Source organism: Bos indicus x Bos taurus, chromosome 25 (assembly GCF_003369695.1).
Source record: "Bos indicus x Bos taurus breed Angus x Brahman F1 hybrid chromosome 25, Bos_hybrid_MaternalHap_v2.0, whole genome shotgun sequence".
Classification (NCBI taxonomy): domain Eukaryota; kingdom Metazoa; phylum Chordata; class Mammalia; order Artiodactyla; family Bovidae; genus Bos; species Bos indicus x Bos taurus.
This window is the reverse complement of record NC_040100.1, coordinates 6,081,460-6,106,700: the sequence shown is the minus strand read 5'-3', so window position 1 is coordinate 6,106,700 and position 25,241 is coordinate 6,081,460. Positions and strand designations below refer to the sequence as shown.

Below are 25,241 nucleotides of genomic sequence, written 5' to 3'. Positions count from 1 at the left end.
TGTGTCCATCCTGACCTCTGGTATGTGAGTTTTGAGGTGCTCAGAGCTGACTGCACGGCCTGAGGATTCGGAGGAGAAGAAAGAAGGGGAAGAAGGCAGCACAACAGAACCCAGGGAGGTGGGTTCATGAATCCTGAGCACTCTCCCCTGTCCTGTTAGGCACAACAAACCACGATCTTTTTCCTGATGGGGAGGGGCCTCCCATGGCTTTGAGTAAACGCTGGCCTGGTTCTCAGAGCTCTGGGGCTTCCACTGAGTTCTCTGCACAGATGCAGCCCAAGCAGCCGTTCCTCCTTCCTTTCCTCCCTCCGCTCTCCTGGAGCACAGCATCCTCTGACCCATTGCTCCAGCCACGCGGGCACAGACCCACGCTCAGAACTCAACCTCCTGATCTTGTCAGAGGGTTTGCAGGCTGGGTCAGGGCAGGTAAGGAAACTAAAGGAAACTAAAAGGAAACAGCCTCGATATGTCTGATGATGAACCATAAGGTCTGATTGGCTGGAACTGCAAGTTCTAGCCTCGTTCAGCCAAATGGAAAAGGGCATTAGCAGGGAAGGTATTTCAGCCCTATATCCAGCTGGTGTCTCCTGCCTAACTCGGAGCATGCCATCCCTTCACTCCAGCGGGTGAGCTAGCCCCAGAAGAGTCCTCCAGAGAGGGGTGAAGTGGTACTTAGGGACTGAGGAACTGCTGAGAAGGAGATAGCTTGTGGCAATGAGGCCCTCTTGGGGTGGGACATCCTCAAACTGCACTTGAAGATGGTCCCACCTGCTGGAGAATCCGTTGGTGGGTCTTTGCTGGGTGGGCAGGAGGTGGCTGTGGCAGGACCACACTTGGCTCTCTGGACCCCTCCTTCCTCCCTGCAGTGCCCAGTCACTGCCGATGCCCATGCCCCGCCTTCGGGTTGTTTCCCTTTGTCAGCATCTTGCCACCCTTGTATCTTGGCTGTCTCATACCCAACTGGTCAGGAGCAATCTTTTGCCTCTTCTTGGTAAGCTGTCTTAGGTAGGTTTCCCCTGAAATCTGAACCCCTCCAGGAGGTTTCTCTGGGTTTATCAGCAGCTCTGTGCCCTCTCCTTGTCCCCACACTTGGCCAGGACTCAGGTCTTCTGAGATTTCTTCCCCCTTGTCTAGCCCAGCCTATGGCTCCTGCCGTAGGTGGGGTGGGTCTCACATTCCAATTGGCCTCAGCCCTGGCCTGTTCACGTGGACCCTGGGTCTCCTCCTTGATCTAAATATTTCTTCCTATCACATGTTATGCTTTGTTCCAGTCTCATAATGTGTTGCAATATCAATTGCCACATTTTTACCCTTTTGACTAGTTGGATTTTCTTTGTAGCCCTCCTATTGGTCAGACTGGGCTTTTTTTTTTGCACTGGGGAGGTGGGTGGGGGTGTGTGGTATCACATAGACTAAAAAAGCTACCTCTTGGCATTGATTTTCAAATTGGATCAAAGTATTAAAAAAAAAAGGGAGAATGGCTCTTAATTTTAGGTTAGGTCGAGAAGGAGAGGTAAGCAAGTGGGCTCAGAATTCTGCAGGCAGGGAAGATGTGTCTAAGGAGCTCAGCTTGGAGGACTGACTCAGTAGGAAGTGGGAGGCTGAGGCCGGGCTGTGAGGGAAGGTCCTGCCTGGGCAGGTGAAGCCTGATAATAAGATCAGGTGAGTTCTGCTCTGTCTTTGGGGCTTAAACTTGTGGGTGAGGATGGGTGACATAGTTAAAAAAAAATAAAAGGAGGGAGGGAGTTCAAGAACAAGAGGGCCGATTCTGTGTCCTGGATGGATGGAGCCTCTGAAATGACCTACGGCGTGTGGCCCCAGGTCAACAAGGTGTGGGGAAGGTCTGGGAGCTGGAGTGAAGGGTGGTGTCTACCGGGAGCTGGACTGCTGGGGAAACAGGTACAGAAGAGGCTTGGATTTGTATTAAAGAGACTGCAGAGTTCCACGGCCTCGTGACCGCTGGGGACATCAGCAGTGGTCACGCGTGAACAGTGCCCCTGGGACCGGTGGTCCAAGCCACGCTATGGTGGTGAGACACCCAGTAAACACTAAGAATTTCAGATGAATCCAGTGCTCGGAGAGGCAGGACTAATGACAAACTCTTACATTTCTACAGCACTTTGCAGTTTAAAAATAATCATTCTATAAGGCGATGATGCTGATTTGATTTCGCAGATTACATAATGGGTTTTTTGCAAGGCTGGTTGGCTGTGAGTCGGCTCAGCACTCGGCATTCAAGTCTTCCCTCCCAAATCCACCACCTGGAATCCACCGCCATCCCCTGGGCCTGGCCCACGACGTTGACAGCAGCTCGGAGCGCCCACCTCTCTCATGGCACAGAAAGGGTGACTACTCGGCTTGTTGCCGCGGGTCCCACGGGACGGTGAGGGGCCGGGTCAGGCTTCTGTGCTCCACGTGGCAGGAGTACGGGGCTTGGTCCTCAGAGGGGACCCCCACCACCACCCAGGACTGGTAAGTGCCGTTGCCGCTGGGGAGCACGTCGCCCCCTGACTCAGCCTCCTGGGCGTCACCGGCCCGAGTCCAGTGCAGCCCGATGCTTCGTGGGTAGAAGTCGTAGGCCAGGCACTTGAGTGTCCTCTTGTGCCCTGGAGCCGCGTGCCCGGTGACCGACACAGAAGGAGACTCTGTGGAGGGACAGGGTGTGGGTGCCGAGGGCCTGGCGTCTCCCTGCCCACGGCTCCCCACCCCGGCGTCAGGGGTGAGCAGGACTTCTCCTCGAAGGCCGGGGCCCCCTGCCACCCTTCCCGAGACCCTTCCCCACTGCGTCAAGGGCCCTCTGTGGCTACGCTATTCCCTACCCAGCTTGCAGCATGTATGACTTCCGAGGTCAAGAAGTTGTGAATAGGCCAAACGTTTTCCTGTTCTTTCCCCAAAACGGGCTCTGTGCCCCCCATCCCCGGTCTCAGCCCTGCCTCTTAGTTCTGTCTTGGGCTCCATCCATCCACCCCATCATCCTTCCGACCCTTCCCTGCTCAGGGCCGCGACTCTCTTCCTTGTTTCTTCTCCAGTCAGCCTCAGCTCATGCCAGCCCATCCTGCTACCCCTGTTTCCATCCTTACGGGGCAGGCATTGCACACACCTGCCTTCTCTCCATGGCCAAGCCGGGCGGTGGTGTCACCGGGAGAAGGGACTGCAGGGTCTGCCTGGGATGGTCTCCTGGGCACCCACCTGAGGTTGCCCTGGTCTTTCCCAGCAGAGCAAGGGAAGGTTGGGGCGAGGGAGGGTGGGGCATAGGCAGCAGCGGGTACCTTGTCGGTCCAGGTGGGTCCTGCTGTAGGGCAGGTACCTCCGCAGCATCCCTGGGCACTCCTCTTCCAGGTAGGCCTTGGCCCGCTGCACGTAGACTGCCTCTGCTTCCCACTTCCGCTTGGTGTTCTGAGCTGCTGGGTCCAGAGGGACCCAGGCTGGGATTTCTTTGTCGAACTTGATGAAGTCCTGGCCATCGTAGGCGTACCCCCAGAATGCTCCACTACTTTCGTTATTCCGGAGCTCACAGCCGAATGCTCCTTGAAAGGTGTGAGACCCTGCACCCTCCCCCCGGCCCCGTGAAAGTCAGCCAGCCAGCTGGGCATCAGTTATGCCTAAAGAGCTCTTCCTCTTGCACAGTCTGCCACCAATAGCCTAGATAGCAGGGGCTTCCCTGGTAGCACAGCAGTAAAGAACTCGCCTGCCAATGCAGGAGACACAGGTTCGATCCCTGGGCCGGGAAGATCCCCTGGAGAAGAAAGGGCAACCCCACTCCAGTATTCTTTCCTGGGAAATCCCATGGACAGAGGAGCCTGGTGGGCTACGGTCCACGGGGTCACAAAGAGTCAGGTGGGACTTAGAGTCTAAACAACAACAAGACTAGACAACCGAGCAGTGTGTCCATGGTCGAGTAGCTCGTGACTGGGGGAGCCACCACGTGAACCCAGGACGCACTGCAGGCTGCCTCACTCTCCACCCCACATCCCTGGGCAGGGGTGAGTCTGGCACACAAAGAGGGACCCGCCTTGGATGGATGGGGGTGTGGAAGGGAGAGCTCAGAAGTGCCCGGATTCGTCCTGACTCGGCCCTGGGAGTGAGGACGGGGAAAGCAGGCAGGCAGGTGAGTGTGGGATGCGGGAGAGGCACGCAGAAAAGTCTGTGTGTTTCCGCTCGTGCTTCCCGATCCTCCTTTGGGAGGGCCTGCTTCCATCCCGCTCACAGTTGCGGGGCTGCCTCTTGAGTGGAGCCCCTGCACCCCCGCAGCCTGTGGTCCACTCACCTTCTCTGTCCTTGTAGTAGTCCATGATATCGCTCAGGGTCTCCATGAAGATGTCCTCTCTGGCCCTCTGAAGGGCACTCTCCTTCTCCCAGTCCTCCATTCCTTCCACCTGACTCCATGGCGCCAGGGGCTCGGCCCTCCTGCCTTCACTATTGTAGTGGAAGAAGGGCTGGTCATTGAGGTAGGCAACGGCCTGGAAGCTGGGGAAGCCCTCACGGGGCTTGGACAGCCCGGTGTAGAGGAAGCTTAGAGAGTAATTCCCTGTGAAAGACGAGAAGGACTTTGAGGAGTGGCGTCCCTGCAGGCGAGTCTGGTGCGGGGCAGCAGGGGGCCAGGAAGGGAGGGCACCGGGCCTCCCCTCCTCAGCTCTGTCCACCCGCTGTCAGCCGCAGACCGCCGGAGCCTCCCCCAAGAGAAGGGGCAGCCTTCTGTCCTGGGGATGATAGTTCAGAGCCCATTGTGGGCCTTCACTGCATCTTGTCTTCTTGACAAATAAGCAGATAGTATTTCTCAGCCTCCTTGTAGGTGTATTGGGACCAGGTGGTTGAGTTCTGTCAAAAGGAAGTGTGAGTGGGCGTGATGTCTTTTGGTCCAAGGCCCCAGGAGCTGGTTTGCTACATCTGTCTCTCCCCCTTTAGGCGATGGCTGTGGAGGCCACAGGATGAGACAGAAGAATCCCAAGATGTAAACAGCCTGGATCCCAGAGTCATCCTATGGAAGAGACTGCCTGATGTGGCTTCAGTTTTACACGAGGATTTGCCTGATCTGTATGCAACTTCACATGAGCAAGAAATAATCCATATCTGATGCATTAAGCCACCTTGAACTTTTTTACTGGAGCATAGCCTAGTCTAACTTGACAAATACATGTAGTTAGAAGGTGCTGGAAGGACAATTTGCTAGAAAACTCAGGGAATGACCTAGAGTAGCTTGGCACAGGGTAAGACCAGGATGGATCTCAGAATTCCCAGGGCTGTAACTTGCCCTTTGGTGTGAGGTGGAGACTGGGAGAGGGGGGAGCATTCCCACAATCAATTCCATAATTGATTCATCCTATAACTCACATGGGTGTTAATCATGTTGGAGGTCGTACGGCAAAATCCTAATTCAACTAGTATTTTTGCTAATTAGTTTCTAAATGTGATGATCGTTTAGCTCAGTAGACCTCAAGTAAAGCAGATTACCCTCTGTAACGTGGGTGCGTCTCATCTAATCAGTTGAAGAACCCAAGGGGAAAGACTGAGTCCCCTGAAGTAGAAATTCTGCCTCAGGTTGCCTTCAGATTCAAGACAGCAGTGCCAGCTCTTCTCTGGGTCTCCAGCCTGCCGACCTGTCCTGCAGGTTTCTGACTTGCCAGCTCAGCCCCACAATTGTGTTAGCCAATTCTTAAAACACAATTGTGTTAGCCAATTCTTAAAATAAGTCTTTTTCTCCAGAGTCCTATTAGTTCTGTTTCTGTGGAGAACCCTGACTGATACAGAGTTTGGTGTAGAGGGTGACATTCTAAAGGTGATTGATTGTTATAAAGTTAACATAAAACATAAAACTTGCACGGTTTTATCTTACATTTATTCATCCTGAAATTCTGTGTGCCAGAGCCAGACTCATTTCCCTGTCCTGGAATAGGCCCTTATTCCTTCCAAGCTCCAGCCGGCTTCTTTCCTAGTCATCCGCCTGCCTGGCCCAGAGGAGTAATATCTGAACTGTGGAGTGAGGGATGAGTTTTCTTCTGGAACCATCTCTCCAGTTTATCTACCTTCACGTCTGCCCCTTGGGGTCTCTCTCTCTCCCCCTGAGTCTCGGACAGGTCCACCCAGTGGTCAGAGTGAGGGAAGGGATGAGAAGTTCTGCTTGTGTGGTTCCTGCTCGGTTCGGGCTGTGTGACCCTGGGCAGGTCACTCTGCATCTCTGGGTCTTAGTTTTGTTTATCCTGTAAATTAAGAGTTTTAGATTCTGATTCCTTAAGGTTTTACTTTGCCTGAGTCCAGAGGCTCCCTGAGTGCTTCTGGAAGTGTGTGAGTTGAAGTAGTGAGGCGCCTGGGACACCCGTTCCTGTGTACCCTTGAGAGTCCCGGCCACCTGGGGGCCCTTCTTGAGCCCATCTGTCCAGTTCATTACCTCCCCTCCGTTCTTCTCCAGACCCACCGCTTGCTTCCCCACTCACCAGCCTGGGTCTCCTCGGAGACTGCAGGGCCCAGAAGTAGCAGCAGGGCCAGCAGGACAGGCACCATCGTGCTCACCGTCCAGCTGGAAGGTTCTGGACTTCCCCTGGTCCTGGAGCAGGCAGCAGACAATGTGGAGAATAGAGCCAGGTGTAGCTACGGGAATGGCTGGGCTTTGAGCCTGGTCAGGGGTGGGGCCAGGGAGGGGCGGGAATCCACAGGCCAATGAGAGGTGTCAGAAAGGGCTGTGAGTGAGAGAAGAGGGTGCACAGGCCAGGCTGGGGGGGTCTGTGCTCAGCGAGTCTGCAGACCATCTGAACACGAGAGCTGAGACGGCTGATCTGGGGACCAGGGTTTGGGTACCCCAGTGTGGAAGAATGTCAGTGGGCTGGGTGTGTGTGTGGCAAGTGGCAGATGTCTGGGGCGTGTGTCACCCTTCTAGCCTCTCTGACATCCCCACCCCGGGGTTCATAGAGGGAGCTGGGTATTGTCAAGCCACGCTTCACCCTTCCCCGCTGGCAAAGCCTGGGCCTGGGTAGACCCCAGCCCGGGTGTGACCCCCTCCCCACCCCACCCACCCCCGCTGCTCTGCCAGAGCTCTGCCTCCTGGCCCAGCATTTCCATCAGGGAAGCGGGCACAGCCAGAGGCCCCTTGTGTGGCGCCCCCAGCAGCAGAACAGGCGCACGTGGCCCGGGCTCAGGGGAGCAGCCGCTCTCTCCCTGGACACCGACTCAGGGGTCAGTGAATCAGAGAAGCAGCTGCAGCAGACGACCCATCCTGGGGGTCTTGGTGGCTCCTGGAGGCAGTGGGGCAGCAGTAGCCCCGGGGGCGCCCAGCGTCCCCTGTGGCATCTGGTGGCGGCACAGGTGTACCCAGGACCAGTTGCATGGTGCAGTGCCTGGCAGCAAGAAGACAATCAATGAACATTTAGAAAAACAGATCAATGGATCCGCAAGCAAAGACAAAAAGAGATGGCACCAGACCTACTTGAGGGGCACTGAGGCCGACTTGGTGGAAACGGATCGAGCAGTTGGGTGGTAGGATGGTAAATGCAAAAGGGAGGCTTGAGTCAGAGTTTTGGGGCCACAATCCTATGGGCGCCCAGTGTCCAAGGAACGAGGCACATTCCTTGATCGTGTCTTTTCAGTCCCAGTCTGTATTCTCTGCACACCCATCCCTCTCGGTTAGCAGTTCTTAGCCTTTTATGCCATCTACTCAGGCTTCCCTGGTGGCTCAGATGGTAAAGAATCCACACACAACACGGGAGACCTGGGTTTGATTCCTGGGTTGGGAAGATTCCCCTGGAGGAGGGCATGGCAACCCACTCCAGTATTCTTGCCTAGTCCTATCCCCGTGGACAGAGGAGCCTGGTGGGCTACAGTTCTGAGACATGAGTTGGACATGACTGAGTGACAAAGCACAGCACAGCACAGCGAGCTACTCCCTTGCTAGTTATTCTCAAGATAATTATTATTTTTTAATGTTAAAATTTTATTTATTTATAAAAGAAATTTTATGATGCTAAAGCTGAAACTCCAATACTTTGGCCACCTGATGCGAAAAGACCCTGATGCTGGGAAAGACTTAAGGCAGGAGGAGAAGGGGATGACAGAGGATGACATGGTTGGATGGTATCACCACTTGATGGACATGAGTTTGAGCAAACTCTGGGAGTTGGTGATGGACAGGGAAACTTGGTGTGCTGCAGTCCATGGGGTCACAAAGAGTCGGACGTGACTGAGCGACTCTACTGACTGATAAAATAAATTAAAAAATTTCCTTCAAGGTAAGTTTTTTTTTGGCTGCTCCACGCAGATCTTAATTCCCCAACCAGGGATTGAACCTGAGTTCTCAGCAGCGAGAGCGCAGAGCCCTAACCACTGGACCGCCAGAGAATTCGCAAGATAATGTTTAATGCATAAAATAAAACATAGGATACAGAGAAAGCCCATCACATGCAAATGCAGGTTTTTCCATGCACTCCTGGGAGTTGATGGGCTGTCTGCAGTGGGGTCCCTCAAATACAGAGCAACACGCTCTTCTAAAATGGCTGAGGAACTATTGAGAAGGAGGTAATTTGTGGCAACGAGCCCCTCCTGGGGTGGGGCATTCTCAACTGCACTTGACGATGGTCCCACCTGCTGGAGAATCCACTGGTGGGTCTTTGCTGGGTGGACAGGAGGTGGCCGAGGCAGGACCACACTCGGCTCTCTGGACCCCTCCTTCCTCCCTGCAGTGCCCAGTCACTGCCGATGGTCCTGCCCTGCCCTCGGGTTGCTTCCTTTGTCAGCATCTTGCTGCCCTCATATCTCGGCTGTCTCACAGTTGGCTGGTCAGGAACAATCTTTTGCCTCATCTTGGCAAGCTGTCTTAGGCTTCCCCTGAAATCCAAACCCCTCCAGGAAGTTTCTCTGGCTGTCTGAGTGGCTGTGTGCCCTTTCCTTGTCCCCACCCCTGGCCAGGACTCAGGTATTCTGAGGTTTCCTCCTCTTGCCCACCCCGGCCCGCATCTCCTGTCGTATAGGTGGTGTGGGTCTCACATTCCAATTGGCCTCAGCCCTGGCCTGTTCACGGGGGCCCTGGATCTTCTCACTGGTCCACAAATTTCCTCCTGTCAAGTTATACTTTGTTTGTTCAAAGGTCAGAACAAATGTTGCTTTGAACTATCACTCGCTGTGTTATTTCTTTCTGAGTTACTTGGTTCCTCTTCCATGACTAATTATTATTATTTAAACATTTCTCAGTGCACCAGCCCTGAGCACCCTGTCTCATGCAATGAACCTGGACTGAAGGTCTGTTTCACATATGATAATATACATGTTTCAATGTATGGCAAAATCACTACAATATTGTAAAGTAAGTAGCCTCCAATTAAAATAAATAAATTAAAAAAATTTCTTTATTTGGCTGCATTGGGCCTGCATGCAGCACGTGGGATCTTTAGTCTCTGTGTGCAAACCCTTAGTTGCGGCATGTGGGATCTAGATCCCTAACGGGGGGTTGAACTCAGGCCGCCTGCGTTGGGAGCACGGAGTCTTACCACTGGACCACCAGGGAACCCCCATGACTAATGATTAAGGATGGCATTTCCATGTATTGTCTATTGAGTATGGGGTGAGAATAAACACCGCTATGAGACAGACCTACAGGACCGTGGCATTTATCCAGGCCAGTGTTTCCCTGGGGCGCTCAGGACAAGGACCAAATCCAGATGTAGGCCTTCTTCTTCTTTTTAAAAAATATTTATTTATTCGGCTGAGTCGGGTCTTATTCGTGGCACCCGAGATCTTTCGTTGCGGCGCACGGACTCCCTAGTTGTGGCACAGGGGCTCAGTAGCTGTGTGCAGGCTTAGTTGTTCCTTGGCGTGTGGGATCTTAGTTCTCCGATCGGGGATTGAGCCTGTGCCCACGGCGGGAGAGCACGGGCTTCTAATCACTGGACCGCTGGGGAATTCCTGCACATTTTTTGTTTTAAATAAACTTCCACACTGTTACTTCCAAGTACATGATCTTTTTGCAATTCTTCCCTTTTCCCGTTAATTATTTTTCAGTCAAAATTCTTTGCTTGAGACCATAAGTATTTTTTTTCAGTGTTTGGTTTACGCAAAGTCATATGGTTTTTAAGAATATTTTCTCCTTATTTTTCATGCAGTGATTTTTCTTATCTTCCAGCTGGTTACTTTGAAGACATTTACCTCCTTGTCTCTCAATGCTTTCTTGACGTTTCATTATTAAGTCAACATCCTGGAAAATGATGATTTTCCTTCATCCTTTCCTAGCCTTCAGTATACACGTCCATTTCCCATGATCCATCTTCCCAATAAAATACCTTATATGAGAACTTAGGCTAGGTCTTCATTATTTTCATTATTATGACTGTAATACATCCACAGCTCTGCTGTGTAGTGAGCTATAATCATTTTACTTTCTCACACAACTTTTTATTTTTAATGGAGCTGATGGTTATTACTTTTCTATGTTCTTATTCAACTGCCTCACCAGTCATTTGAATCTCATCACAAGACATTCAGGAATCTTGGGTTTGACAGGTTGCTCTCGGCACCTGGGATCTCCCTTCATCCTCGTCACCCTGGGAACTCCATCTCTTACCTGTGTGGTCCCTTCTATGTCCCAGAGGTCATATACACCTTCCCAGGACCAGCGTATCTGCCTTCTCTCTAGGTCACGTGGTCTCCCAGGCCCAGTGCCGTGCAATGCGATTCTTTCCTTCTCCTGACTCCTCCCCCACCCTCGTTCCTGGTGGTCTCTCACTGTCCCCCCACGCAGACAGATCCATCCAGCTGTGGAGAGAGGGAGGGAGAGGCCAGGCCTCCTTCTGCCCCCACCCTTGGGTGACCCCTGCACCCCGGGCATGCTGCTGCTCCAGGGCTTGGCACGTTTCGTCAGCATACAGCTGTGGGAGGAGGCCGGTCTCATCTGGTGGGAGGAGGGAGACAAAGAAGGCCTTGTCTGGTGGAATAAAGAAATGGGATGACTTCTCGGTACCCCTGGGGGCTCCCTTCCTGGCACCAATCCTCAGAACTTACTGTGAAAGAGAAGTTTGTCTTGGTGCTTTAGGGTCCTGTCAGAAGCTTAGAAAGAATTGGGCAGAAGCCCCCTCCCCCAACCTCCAGCACCAACCTTAACCTCCTCCCCTGATACCCACGCTGCCCAGGGCACTGTGGACATTTATAAATGGAGCCATTGAGGAATCGGGAGAAATCCAGGCGACTTTGAAAAGTGTGCCTGTTCCCCGAGTCCTGTGTTTCTCCCCAGCTTCCACCCCCTCTTCAGTTAGACAAGGACTTTGGCCACTGGGTCTGGACCATCTGCGAGGCCCCGAAAGGTGGGCTCCCAGTTCTGATTTTCCAAGGAGGTGACCGCATGCCATCAGCAGAGACGAGCTGAAGGCCCCTGATGCAGTGGCTCCTCCGAGGCTTAGCGGAGGGGGACGTCAGACTCTAGAGCCACCCTTGGTTCCCACCCTGCCTCTTCCACTTGCTGCCTGAGTGACCTTCACAAGTGATTCAAACTGTCTGGACCTTGGTTTCCTTGCTAGTCACCTAACTCTGTTATTAGGAGTGTAAATGTTCAGGGTTTGATGAATTGGTCCCTTTATAATAATGGAATGACCTCTTTATCCCTGGTAATATTTTTGCTGTTACTATTAATATTAATTGATATTAATAATGCCCCTCAGGATTTCTTTTGCTTTGTGTCAGCATAGTATATGTTTCCATCCTTTTACTTCTGGTCCACATGTGAAATTAGAAAGTGGGTTAAGGACTTCCCTCGTGGCTCAGAGGTAAAGAATCTGCCTGCCAGTGCAGGAGACCCGGGTTCAATCCCTGATCCAGGACGTTCTCACATGCCGTGGAGCAGCTCAGCCTGTGCACCACCACAAGAGGAGCCACTGCAGTGAGAGACCCGAGCACCGCAACTTGAGAACAGCCCCACTTGCTGAACTGGAGAAAAGCCTGCATAGCAATGAAGACCCAGCACGGCCACAAATAGAGAAAGAAAGTTAAAACGTGGGTTATTTGTACTTAGCATATGAGTAGGTCTTGCTTTACTCAGTCTGTCTCTCTGCCTGTAAATTGAAGTGGCGTGACCATTTACACCTCGTGTGGTTATTCACATGGTTAAATTCAAACTTCCCATGTTGCTATTTGTCTCATACGCTTTATTTGTTCCCTTTCTTTCCTCTTCTGCCTTCTTTTGGATGAACTGATCATATGTTTATAATTCTATTTTGTCTCCTTGGTTGCCCATTAGCTACAATCCTTTCTTGACTGTATAATACTGTACATTTTACATTTTCATCTTATTGCAGTTTACCTGCAAGGGATATCAGACCATCACACGCAGTATAAGAATCTTACAAAACATACTCCGATTGTTCTCCTCCTGGCCTGTATGCAACATGGGGTCACAGCATACTCTGCCATGATCTCGCCACAGGTGAAGTCTATAAAGGAAATCTATAGACTTACCAAAGTCAGTCTATAAAGTCTGGAAAAGGAGGGAACTCTTGAATTCCTGGCTTCATGGCCCCTATGTTATACACCTGAAACATATAATAATGTATAGCAACTATACGTCAATAAAAAAAGGAAGAAAACAAAGAGTTTAACCTTAAACAGTTCCCTGGTAGAACTACCAAAGGTTGTGCTTCAAGAAGAAAAAAATTTAGCACACCTATGTTCATAGCCAGAGAAGGCAATGGCACCCCACTCCAGTACTCATGCCTGGAAAATCCCATGGACGGAGGAGCCTGGTTGGCTGCAGTCCATGGGGCCACCAAGAGTCGGACACGACTGAGCGACTTCACTTTCACTTTTCACTTTCATGCATTGGAGAAGGAAATGGCAACCCACTCCAGTGTTCTTGCCTGGAGAATCCCAGGGATGGGGGAGCCTGGTGGGCTGCCGTCTATGGGGTCGCACAGAGTCGAACACGACTGAAGTGACTTAGCAGCAGCAGCAGCATGTTCATAGCAGCATTACTCACAATAACCAAGAGGTGGAAAAAACCTAACAATTCATCAATGGATGAATGAATAAACAAAATGTTGCACATACATACATGCAGTGGAATACTATTCAACCTTAGAAAGGACTGAAGTTCTGATAGATGTTACAACATGAATGAACCTTGAAGACAGAGAGTTGGACTATAAAGAATGCTGAGCACCAAAGAATTGATGCTTTTGAACTGTGGTGTTGGAGAAGAATCTTGAGAGTCCCTTTGACTGCAAGGAGGTCCAACCAGTCCATCCTAAAGGAGATCACTCCTGAGTGTTCATTGGAAGGACTGATGTTGAAGCTGAAACTCCAATACTTTGGCCACCTGATACGAAGAGCTGCCTCATTTGAAAAGACCCTGATGCTGGGAAAGATTGAGGGCAGGAGGAGAAGGGGACGACAGAGGATGAGATGGTTGGATGGCATCACCAACTCAATGGACATGGGTTTGGGTGGACTCTGGGAGTTGGTGATGGACAGAGAGGCCTGGCATGCTGCAGTTCATGGGGTCGCAAAGAGTCGGATGTGACTGAGTGACTAAACTGAACTGAAAATAAGCCAGTCACAAATGCTGTATGATTCTACTGATGTAAAGAGTCTAAAGTAGTCAAATTCATAGGAATAGAAAACGGAATGGTGTCAAGAGGGTGAAATGGGGACAGAATTCCAGTTTTACGAGATGAAAGAGTTGGAAATCCACTGAACCAAAATGTGAATATATTTCACACGATTGAACTGAACACAAAATAGTTAAGATGAACACACACACACGGAAAAGGAGAATAAGATTTAATCCAGAAGGAAGGTATGACATTCAAGAAGCAACCAGAGCAAAGAAACTGGTAAAGATGTTGTTAAATTTAAATAAGAATTGAGTTAAATATTCTGTCTGCAATGCTGAGAATGGATGAGGGGTAGAGAAATCTAGAAACAGAAGCTGTTTCAGTAATTCAGTCTTGAACTAAGGCGTCTTCTTAATTCAAGGGACAGAATCTCCACAACTGGTAGACTCTTAAGATGTGCTCAATGAAGGAGAAGCTGTCAGTGATGACATCATAGGTTTTGGTTGGGATCCAGGGTGGATGGCAGAATTAGTCATTAAGATGTGGAAAATGTAAGCAGAGGGTTTTTATTTTCATGAGGGTATGAAATTATAGTGGATTTACCATTAATAGGTCTTTAAAGGCTGGTAATTTGAAATATGAGCAGGCTAGCAGCATAGTAGTGTTTAAGGGTTTGCTATCTACAGCCAGATTGCTTATCCAAATCCCAGCTTCTCCATTCATTAGTTGGTTGACCTTTTATAAGTTACTCAACTTCTCAGTTCTTTATTTCTCTCCCCTATAAGAGGGTAGTAATAGTATGTACTTCATAAGGTTGTTATGAAGTATGAGTTAATAACCACTTAGCACTTATATCCATCACTTATATGCACTGAATAAATGTTGGTGTAAGAAGATATTGGCAATTCGGACTGGGATTTCAAGATGCAATGTTTTGGAAAATACAATACGTAGGACATTCTAAAGTGGCTGCTAGTCTGAGATGCAGTATTTCAAAGGAAAACCAAATGAACAGCAATTATGACACTCAAACTCTATGCCCACATCTATGCTGAATTGTTGGAAATTAAAGGCAAAGAGGGCTAACTCTGGAGAGAAGCTACTTTGCTTTTTTCTTGGTGTTGTTGTTATCTTCAGTTTGAATTTTTATTTTGGCCATGCTGCGAGGCATGTGGGATCTTAGTAGTTTCCCAGCCAGGGATTGAACCTGCACCCCCTGCAGTAGAAGCACGGAGTCATAACCACTGGGTCACCAGGGAAGACCCTGGAGGGAAGCTACTTGGGAAAGAGATGTGCTTTTAGTTCTTCCCAATGGAAAGGTCTGGAAGAGGATGCTGCCTTCTGCCTGCATCTCATGCCCAGAAAGAGTCCAATGGGTGGGCCCTGGACTGATAAATCAGAGAGGCAAGAGATAGGATATCCAGCAGATGAACGGAAGGCGGTGTGGTTGCGCTGGATACGGCCTACGTGCCCAGAGTTTTTTGGCCTAGAGATGCATCAGTATTTCCTGTGGACCAGATGTGAACAGAAGAGAGCCAGTGAGAGGTTTCTGAAGTCCTGCTGAATAGTATCCCCTGGAGGAGTGAACAGGCTTCCAAGGTAAAACGTTCATTTGAGAATTCTCTGGCTGTCCAGTGGTTAGGGCGCCATGCTCTCACTGCAGAGGGTTCAATCCCTGGTCGGGGAACTGAGATCCTGAAAACCATGCAGTGTGGGCACCGCCCACCCCCCCCCCACCCCCCCACCCCCCCAAAAAAAAGAAAAAAATTCATCTGGCAAACTGTAAAAAGATCAAATGGCTTAAAAGGTGAAGATTACCAAGCTGGACTTGAAGTTCTCCGTAAAAATATTAAATGCTAGAAAATAGTGGCACGATGCCCCGCATCTGCACAGGGGCGGTATCTGGAACTCAAGTGTTGGAATTCTCCCAGGGTTTGGGATCCCTGAGCTGCTGAGAGGACAAGGAGCAGGCAGACGCCCATCGGGCTATGGGGGAGGCCCGCGTTATTTCTCCCAGCCAAGACAACTGTAGGGAATGCTCTCTGTTGTTGCCTGCCAGCCCCCACACTGAAAAGACGCCAAAGCCTCTGCCTCCTTTCGGATGCTCTCCCCATTTCAGTTCATGTAGATGATGTACCCCTGACCCTCGACAACAGACGGTTGTTCTCCGGAGTCCATTCTTTAGCAGCTGGGCTGCCTGCCCCTCTGGCTGCATTTCTTTGACCCTGCATAAGGCTGCCAGGAATGACAAGGGGTGGGGGAAGGAGTGGGTGGTGGAGGGAGGCAGGGCCTGGGGGAGAGCGAGGACCCTGCAGGCTCCGGCCTGAGGACTTTTCTGTCTGCCTCTTTCCTCTGCTGCGGGTGCTTTGGCTCGAAGCTGCCAGGTGAGTGCTGGGGCAGCTCAAGGCTGGGCTGGCCCGGCCCAGGGCCTGGGGTAGCGGAGGGGGCCACCCCGGGCTCTGGGCTGCTCAGTTGCAATTCTAATGCTCACGCCCACCGCCCACGATGGGGTAACATTAACATTCAGTCTTGACTCACTAAGCCTGGGATATGGCCTGCGGTTCTGCACACCTGGGGATGCCAGGGCCGCTGCACCCTTAACCACCCTTTAGCAAAAGATTTAGAATGCTTTCAAGGCCAGGTGGGGTGAGCTGGAGGCAGGGGCTGGGCCCAGCACTGGCCTCAGTGGACACCCTTCCTTCATGGCCATGTTGAGTCTTAACTCTCTCCAGAGGTGGCTTCTGCCACCTATGGAATCCTGGAATTTTTCTCCCCCCCAAAAAAGAGATGCTCAGAAAAATTCTTAACAAAATCATGATGGAATTAAAAAAATATGTTTATATATTTGAAAATCTCCTCCAACTCTGGGCTTTCCTCGTTCTCCCAATTCTTGAACTCATAGGAACTGCTTCTAATATCTTGACAGAGTTTAGGTCCTGCCAACCCCCTCTTGAATAAATTGATTTGCCAACTATTTCTCCCCTTCCAGAAACAGAGAGGTCTCTCGAGCTTTCTCAACAATGCTGAGCTCTCAGCTCTCTGGGTCCCATAGTTTGGCCTGGGGTCTCTGACCCACTGTGGGCAAAGATATGTTTCTGGGAGGAGGGAGAGGGTCTCAGAGAACGAGAAGGGTGGGCAGGGGATGGCTGGAATAGATGGGGAAAGCAGGGGGTCCCAGGAAAGCAGGGGAGGAGGGGTGGCTATATTTGGGCTTTAGTTTATCAGAAACTTCCCCTGGTCTGCAGACTTGGGAAGATGGGGCAGGATATTTACTGCCTACACACTCTAGGCCCTGGAATGTGTGTGGAATAAGCCCTGTGCTGGTGGTAACAGCCGTGGCGTAAAGGACACGGAAGGGTGCTCCAAACCAGGGGTTCTCAAGCAAGTCCTCTTGTCCTGCTTTTTCCTGTTCTCTCCCTCTGTGGGGAAACCTGGAGACCTCAGCTCAGTTCTGAGAGCCTCCCAGAGAACATCTGGGTGTTTGGCTACAGGTCTGGGGTGGGCATGGGCAAGAGAGAAGAACAGAGACAGGGCTTCTGGAAACCACTCAAACTCCTGACACTTGGAACATGCTGGGCCTGCTGCTGCTGCTGCTAAGTCGCTTTAGTCGTGTCCGACTCTGTGCAACCCCATAGATGGCAGCCTACCAGGCTCCCCCGTCCCTGGGATTCTCCAGGCAAAAACGCTGGAGTGGGTTGCCATTTCCTTCTCCAATGCATGAAAGTGAAAAGTGAAAGTGAAATCACTCAGTTGTGTCCGACTCTTCGCGACCCCACGGACTGCAGCCCACCAGGCTTCCCCGTCCTTGGGATTTTCCAGGCAAGAGTACTGGAGTGGGGTGCCATTGCCTTCTCCGCTCTCTGTTAAATCCCAGGTCTGCTGGGGAGATGTGTGTTTGGAGCTGCACTTTGAAATGAGATGAGGGTGAGAGTTTACTAAATTAGCATTTAGTCTGGTGACTTGACGGGAGAGCTGAGGCAGAAACCCTCAGAGCTCAGTGCTGCCCACCCCCACAAGTGCTAGGACCCTTTGAACTCAGCAGTGGCGGGGCTGGAGGCATCATCACGGGAGGGTGTACGACCGACCTGGAAATGGGCCGATGATCTGCCCTGCAAAAGCCCTTGGAGATGCTCTGGTACAGATGTCTTGCTTTACGAGCTGGTACCTGAAGCCAAGAGTGGACAGGTGATGGATCAGTGCTACCCGAAAGCAGCGGTTCTCAGCCTGGAGCGATCTGCGCCCCAGGGGACGCTTAGCATTGATTGGAGACCGTTGTGGGGGTTGTGTGCACTGCTGGCATCTAGTGGACAGAGGCCAGGGGCGCTGCTAAAGGTCTTACAGCTCATGGGCCAGCTCTCCTCTGACAGGCCCCACACTAAAGACACAGGCCCCAAATGTCAACAGTGCTGAGGCTGAGAAACCCAGGACCAGCCTTGAAACTTGACCTCTCTTTTGGTTCGCTGTGGACCTCAGTCACCAAACAAAACTGAAACATTTATGGAAAAATCACTCCTTTCTAAGGAAAGCTTTCGCTAAGCTTTCCCATCTAATACATCTAGCGACTTTATTGTTGTCTTGATTTCCAAATTATAAACAGATTTTCAGTTCAGTTGCTCAGTCATGTCCAACTCTTTGCGACCCCATGAACTGCAGCACACCAGACCTCCCTGTCCATCACCAATTCCCGGAGTCCACCCAAACCCATGTCCATCGAGTCGATGATGCCATCCAACCATCTCATCCTCTGTCGTCCCCTTCTCCTCCTGCCCTCAATCTTTCCCAGCATCAGGGTCTTTTCCAATGAGTCAGCTCTTCGCATCAAGTGGCCAAAGTATTGGAGTTTCAGCTTCAACATCAGTCCTTCCAATGAACACCCAGGACTGATCTCCTTTAGGATGGACTGGATGGATCTCCTTGCAGTCCAAGGGACTCTCAACAGTCTTCTCCAACACCACAGTTCAAAAGCATCAATTCTTCGGCACTCAGCTTTTTTCAGTCCAACTTTCACATCCATACACGACCACTGGAAAAACCATAACCTTGACTAGACGGACCTTTGTTGGCAAAGTAATGTCTCTGCTTTTTAATATGCTGTCTAGGTTGGTCATAACTTTCCTTCCAAGGAGTAAGCATCTTTTAATTTCATGGCTGCAGTCACCATCTGCAGTGATTTTGGAGCCCAGAAAAATAAAGTCAGCCACTCTTTCCACTGTTTCCCCATCTATCTGCCATGAAATGATGGCACCGGATGCCATGATCTTTGTTTTCTGAATGTTAAGCTTTAAGCCAACTTTTTCACTCTCCTCTTTCACTTTCATCAAGAGGCTTTTTAGTTCCTCTTCACTTTCTGCCATAAGGGTGGTGTCATCTGCATATCTGAAGTTATTGATATTTCTCCCGGCAATCTTGATTCCAGCTTGTGCTTCCTCCAGCCCAGCGTTTCTCATGATGTACTCTGCATATAAGTTAAATAAGCAGGGTGACAATATACAGCCTTGACGTACTCCTTTTCCTATTTGGAACCAGTCTGTTGTTCCATGTCCAGTTCTAACTGTTGCTTTTGATCCATATCTATTTACCTTTTATTATTTTTATTCATCTTCTTCCTTTGAATTCTGAAAGAATTATCCAGTGTGCTTTCTAGCATGCTGACTGAGTTTTCTCCAGAACCTTTTCTATTGCCTTCAGGGATCATTCCGATGCTCTTCTGCTCTCTTTGTAGTGGGTGCACTCATAAAGATCCATTTACTCTCATTTTCGAGGAGTGTTAGGGATGAGAGGGGATAACCTTTTATCTTCAATCTGCCATCTTTAGTCATGGGACCAGTTTTGCATCTTTCTAGAGACTGGAATAAATTTCTTTTAAAATTTTAACCCAATTTTACTGAAAAGAATTTTCAGCAGCCTGATACGCTTGGAGTTTTCACAGTCTGTGACAAAGAAGGAAGAGAGGGACTGAGGGGGCAGGCAGAGGTTCAAACTCGGATTCTGAGTGGCTCAAAATATGGCTTCACACAGTTGGTGGATGGTGACATAATTCTTTGGTCAATTGAAGCCCTCAGAACTGTCTCTTGGAGGCATCTCAATATCTCTTTTGATTGCACACAAGTGACCATTCTCCCTAAGTTCTGGCATATGGCCCGTTCTTATCTATACTTTATAACACTAATAATCATTTAAGATTGTTTTGTGCATCTCCCTGGGTATTATAATAGCTGATAAGAGAGCAATTAGGCATGTTGCACTTGCTGCCATATTAACTTAGAAATTCAGGTTACTAATATTAGACTTAACTGGAAGAAACTGAAGCCAGTTCAATGTCGGAGAGGAAACAAGGATGGTCGGAATTACAGGAAAGGTAATTTGGGGGTCAAATCCTCAAAGTAGCTGGAAGGAGTGCCCCAGGGACATAGATTTGAAAGGGAGGGTTGCCTTGGACAAGTGGAAAGACACTTGTTTCTCGAAGATGCTACATCAGGATGTGACTGTGAAGATAAAAGAAGTAGCTGCAGGGTTTCACATTATAGTCTCTATTTTCTCTTCTGTAAGTCAGGGGAACCAGGTGTGTGAGCGTTTGGGCTGATGGAGGAGAGTTAGAAGAGCAGTTGGATGTTGAGGGCTGCTGAGAGGAGATGAAAAGTGGCAAACTGGCCTCACGGTGTGATGGCATTCTGTCCCGAGAAGTGAAGGAGTTCTGCAGCCTGTCCTCGACTCCAGTCACGTCTCACCACGAGGGAAATACAAGCCCAAAGAGCAATGACAAAGCAGGGTCGAGTTTTCGAATTTTGTCCAGTCAGCTCTGGCTTTGGCCCAAACCCCGTGACATTTAACTAGTAGATTCTGCTGGGTCTTCTTCCAAGTGTTCTTTCCTAAGCTGCTTGGAACATCAGACCAGACAAGCCTCAACACTCGCTCTGTTCACTGGACCCCCACTGACCCCCCCTGACCTAACCTCTTCTCAGTCTCCCCACTGTGAGGGGAGCAGAGGCCAGACAGGCAGCCTGTGAGCACCGGGGTCTGGGGAGGCAGCGGTTTTCAGAGGACTCTGACTATTCAGCCTTTGGGAAGCGAGAGAGGAAGGGAGGGAAAGAGAAAGACAAAGACAGGCTCTGCTCTCCCTGCAGGTGGAGAGCAGAGCCTGTCTCTGCTCCCTCCCATCCAGCCCTTCCATTTAGGTCTCTTCCCACTTAGAAAGTCTCAGCTTCTGCAGAATTATGGATACCTGGCTCCCCTGTGAAGGAAACCCTGTGATCAGCTCTTGGTCCAGACATCCAGTGAGTGGGGGCTTATCTCCATGGCAAATTAAAGGCTGTGGTTGCAAATTTAAGAGCCGTGGTGGGTGGGTGGATGGGGGGGTACTGGCCTCCGAAGCTTTTCCTTGGAGTCCTGTCATGCCTTCTCACCAGAATTCCCAGCAGCACTGGAAGGGGCAAGAAAAGAAAGTCACAGCCACACTCATTCACAATTAGTATTTTAGAGAGATGACTCCATAACTACAAAGAGGTACAGTCAGGTCGTGGTATCTGATCAACCAGGTTCTCGGGGAGGAGCAAGCAAGCCTGCCCTACCCATCCTTGGATCGGGAGTGAAGAGCGGCCCGGCGCTTCTCCTGGGGCCCGGCGCGCAGCGCACCGAGGCTCACCGCTGTCCTCTGCTTCCTAACAGGATGTGCGGCAGCTTCCTGAGGCGGGTGGCAGCGGAGGAAAGCCGGCACCCCACCCCCGTGGGCCGCCTCCTGCTTCCCGCGCTCCTGGGGCTCCGCCTGGTGCTGCTGGCCGCCGGCGGGACGGGGGTCTTCGGCGGCGGCGAGGAGCAGAGCGAGTTCGTGTGTCACACTCAGCAGGCGGGCTGCAAGGCCGTGTGCTACGATGCCTTCCACCCCCTCTCCCCGCTGCGCTTCTGGGCCTTCCAGGTCACGCTGGTGGCTGTGCCCAGCGCCCTCTACATGGGTTTCATTCTGTATCACGTCATCTGGCACTGGGAGGCATCGGAAAAGGTGAAGACGGAAGAAGAGACGCTGAGCCAAGGGGAGAAGGGCGGAGAGGCCTCGAGGGCTGGCAGCTCCAGGCTGCTCTGGGCCTACGTGGCACAGCTCGGGGTGCGACTGGCCCTTGAGGGGGCAGCCTTGGGGGGGCAGTACCACCTGTACGGGTTCAGGATGCCCAGTTCCTTTGTGTGTCGTCTAGAGCCCTGCCTTGGCAGTACCAACTGTTACCTCTCTCGCCCCTCTGAGAAGAGCATCTTCTTGAAGACCATGTTTGGGGTTACGGGGCTCTGTCTCTTGTTCACGCTTTTGGAGCTTGTCCTCCTGGGCCTGGGGAGATGGTGGAGGATCTGGAGGCACAAATCCCCCTCTTCTAATTACTCCCCAACTTCACAGAGTGCCAAAAGATGCAAGGCACCCACGGATAACTTCCCAGTGGTGGAAATAAGAGAACGGCCCGGAGAAGCAGGCGAGAGGGGCTCTGAGGTCCCTCTTTCTGCCCGCCCCTGATGTATGGATCCTGAAGGTCCCCCAGGGTGGGTCCCTCACCCTCTGGGGAGCACAACGCCCCCATAAGCTATAAAGTAGAAAAGCAGGTTCTCAGCAAATGTGTCCTGACCACCCAACAGCTGGATGGTTCCTTCCAATGAATCAGGGCCAGAGTACTCAGCGCATTTTACCTCCTGCCCTTCCGTTTAGGTCTCTTCCCACTTAGAAAAAGTCTCAGCTTCTGCAGAGTTATGAAGACACCTGGCTCCCCTGTGAAGGAAACCCCGTGATCAGCTCTTGGTCCAGACATCCAGTGAGTGGGGGTGTAGCTCCATGGCAAATTAAAGGCTGTGGCTGCGAATCCAAGAGCCATGGTGGGGTGGGGGGTGAGACCTGGTGTCCGAAGCTTTTCCTTGGAGAGTCCTGTCGTGCCTTCTCACCAGAATTCCCCGGTGTCAGCATCACAGCTTTCACAGGCTTGTTTCCAGAGTTGGCCAGCAGAAGCCTCCATAAAACAGCACCTTTCCCTGTCCTGCACAATAAATCCTGACCACCGAGCTGGCATTCCTGTTGCTGAGGACAATCCTCTTTCCTGTCTCAATGGGTCTCCTCCTCTTTCCAGCTGTCCACGTCCTCTGCTCCCCCACCTTCGAAGTCCTGTAACCAAAAATGCGCCCAGTCCCGCAGCATAGGTCTTATTAAGAAACCCTGGCTTTTCACTCATATATAACCCAGGGTCCTTTATGTAGATTTGATGTATTCAAACACTTGGCTACACTCTTTTGGAAGATTACTATGACTACTTTTTAAAATTCATAGTCCTCAATATAACACAGAAATCATTACTGCTGATTCAGGGCTAATAGTAAGGAACATTTATATCACAGTATGATTCAGTAGGTAATCTAATGCTGAGTATCAGGCTGCTTTTTTATTGAGTCTCTCAGTCATTTCGGTCCAAAAGCTTTCCAGCCTTCCACCTTTTTGCAGAAACATCTCCTTTCTCAGCTCTTCCTTGCCCTCAAATTCTCAACAAAGAGCGGTTTCCAGGTTTGCAAATGGAATCTCAAAGGATCCTCCAGTAAATTAGGAAGGTTTATTCCGAAGGAAAGACATCTGGTTCCCCAAAGACACTCTGGCAACAGCTATCAAAATAATAATGTTTTCTTTCTGCTACACAGTGTTTCATAAAGAATCTGGTATTTAGTTATAACCAGAGCCCAGCCAAGAAAAAAGCAACTGGCATCATTCTGAATTTCTCCTTGATGGTGTCCCTTTTTAAATAGCATTATTGAGATGTAGGTTACATACCATATAATTCACCCATTTGAAGTATACAATTCAATGACTTTTAGTATAGTCACAGAGCTGTGTATCCATAATACCAACAGTTTAAGAACATTTCATCAACTCAAAAAGAAACTCTAAAATACTTAGCTTTTATCCCCAAATCCCCATACCCGTTCAGACATAAGCAATCACTAATCTATGTTCTGTCTCTACAGATTTTCTTAGGGTGGGCTTTACCTACAAATGGACCCATGCAGTGTGTGGTCTTTCGTGCCTGGCATCTTTCCCTTAGCATCATGCACTTCATTCCTTTTATGACTGAGTGTTATTTCATTGTATGGCTATACCACATTTTATTTATTCATTTTAGAGGCTGTGGACATTTGGGTTGTTTCCACTTTGGGGCTATTATGAAAAATGGTGCCATGAACATTCATGTGCGAATTTCTGTGCGAACACATACTTTCTGGTCTCTTTGGTAGATACCTGGGAGTGAAGGTACTGGGGCACATGGTAACGTTGTTTAACCTGTGAAGGGACTGTCTAACTTTTTTCCACAGCAGCTGTACCAGTTACTGTTTTACACTCCTAGTAGCAATGTATAAATGGGTTCCAGTTTATCCACATCCTTGCTAACATTTCGTATTATCTTTTTTCCCTGTTTGATTTTTAAATTCTAGCCATCCTAGTGGGTGAAATGATATCTCATTGTGGTTTTGATTTGCATTTTCCTAATGACTAGTGATGTTGAGTATCTTTTCATGTGCTTATTGGCCATTTGTACAGCTGCTTTGGAGGAACGTTTATTTAAATCCTTTGCCCATTTAAAAAAAATTGGGTTGTTTGTAATTTTGTTGTTGAGTTCTTCTTGTGTGATCCTCATCACAAGTATGATTCCAAATATTCTCTCCATTCAGTGGGTGGTCTTTCATTTAACTGACAGCATCCTTTGATGCACAGGTTTTTAATTTTGATGAAATCCAGTTTATCAATTTTTTTCTTTTGTTGCTTATGATTTTGGTGTTATAGCTAAGAAACTATTGCCTAGTCCATGACTATGAAGCTTACATCTAACTTTCCTTCTAAAAGTTTTATAGTTTTAGCTTTACATTTAGGTCTTTGATTTTGAATTAATTTTTGTATATGTTATGAGACAGGGTCCAGCTTCATTCTTCTCCATGTAGATATCCAGCTGTCCCAGCATTATTTGTCGAAAAGTTTATTTTCCCTACATATAATAGTTTTTGGCACCATTGTTGAAAATCAATTGCTTGGTGATGTATGGCATCGTTTCTGTATTCTCAATTTGATTCCATTGATCTATGTATCTATTCTTATGGCAGTACCACGTTTTAATTACTGTAGCTTTGTAATAATGTTTGAAATTGGGAAGTGTCCATCTTCCTGCTTTGTTCTTCTTTGTTAAGATTGTTTAGCCAATTGAGATCCCCTGAAATTCCATATGAATAAAATTGTAAATTAGGGAGCCTCAATATTTTCAGTAAAGAAGGATGCTCATTTCGGAAGTATGGCAGGATTGAAGACACAGAGACATTAAAGAGATACAGTTCAAAACAAAGGCAGACATACAGATACACAGACACCACAGATACTCATGTTTGCATCAGTAACAGATGAGAGCCCCTCTTCTTGCTTGGCTCATATTTAAGACTCAGATTCCTTCTCTCTATTTTTTCTCCTCTGCTTGGCGGCACTGTGCAGCCTGTGGGACTCAGGGTCTTAGTCCCCCCACCGGGGACCAGGAATGGAATTGGGCTCCACAGTGCAGCACAGAGTCCTAACCACTGGGCCACAGGGAATGCCCGCAGATTCCTTCTCAATATGGTATTCCAATTCACAAAGAAAATGCAGCTATCAGTTTTCTAATTTAAACATTTAAGACATTGTATAGAACTTCCATCAAAACCCCAAAACAGTGACCACAGGAACCCCCTTTCCAA

At 49.7% G+C, this 25,241-nt stretch overlaps 2 protein-coding genes and 1 long non-coding RNA gene across 3 annotated transcripts; 1 reads left to right on the top strand and 2 right to left on the bottom strand.

Annotated features, from left to right (window-relative positions):
* Positions 1 to 2,089: 2,089 nt before the first annotated feature.
* AZGP1 (alpha-2-glycoprotein 1, zinc-binding) lies at positions 2,090 to 6,577 on the bottom strand. Its single transcript, XM_027527730.1, has 4 exons — positions 6,432 to 6,577; positions 4,268 to 4,528; positions 3,270 to 3,545; positions 2,090 to 2,645 (listed from the first exon to the last, which is right to left on the bottom strand). The coding sequence occupies exons 1-4, from the start codon at positions 6,496 to 6,498 to the stop codon at positions 2,350 to 2,352; spliced, it is 900 nt and encodes a 299-aa protein (XP_027383531.1). The 5' UTR covers positions 6,499 to 6,577; the 3' UTR covers positions 2,090 to 2,349.
* Positions 6,578 to 6,973: 396 nt separating this feature from the next.
* Positions 6,974 to 18,184, bottom strand: LOC113883767. Its single transcript, XR_003508737.1, has 3 exons — positions 17,603 to 18,184; positions 12,424 to 12,497; positions 6,974 to 7,328 (listed from the first exon to the last, which is right to left on the bottom strand). It is a non-coding gene; the product is annotated as an uncharacterized LOC113883767 (long non-coding RNA).
* On the top strand, positions 15,798 to 24,773 carry GJC3 (gap junction protein gamma 3). Its single transcript, XM_027527731.1, has 2 exons — positions 15,798 to 15,901; positions 21,183 to 24,773. The coding sequence occupies exon 2, from the start codon at positions 21,184 to 21,186 to the stop codon at positions 22,009 to 22,011; it is 828 nt and encodes a 275-aa protein (XP_027383532.1). The 5' UTR covers positions 15,798 to 15,901; position 21,183; the 3' UTR covers positions 22,012 to 24,773.
* The last annotated feature ends 468 nt before the right edge of the window (positions 24,774 to 25,241 follow it).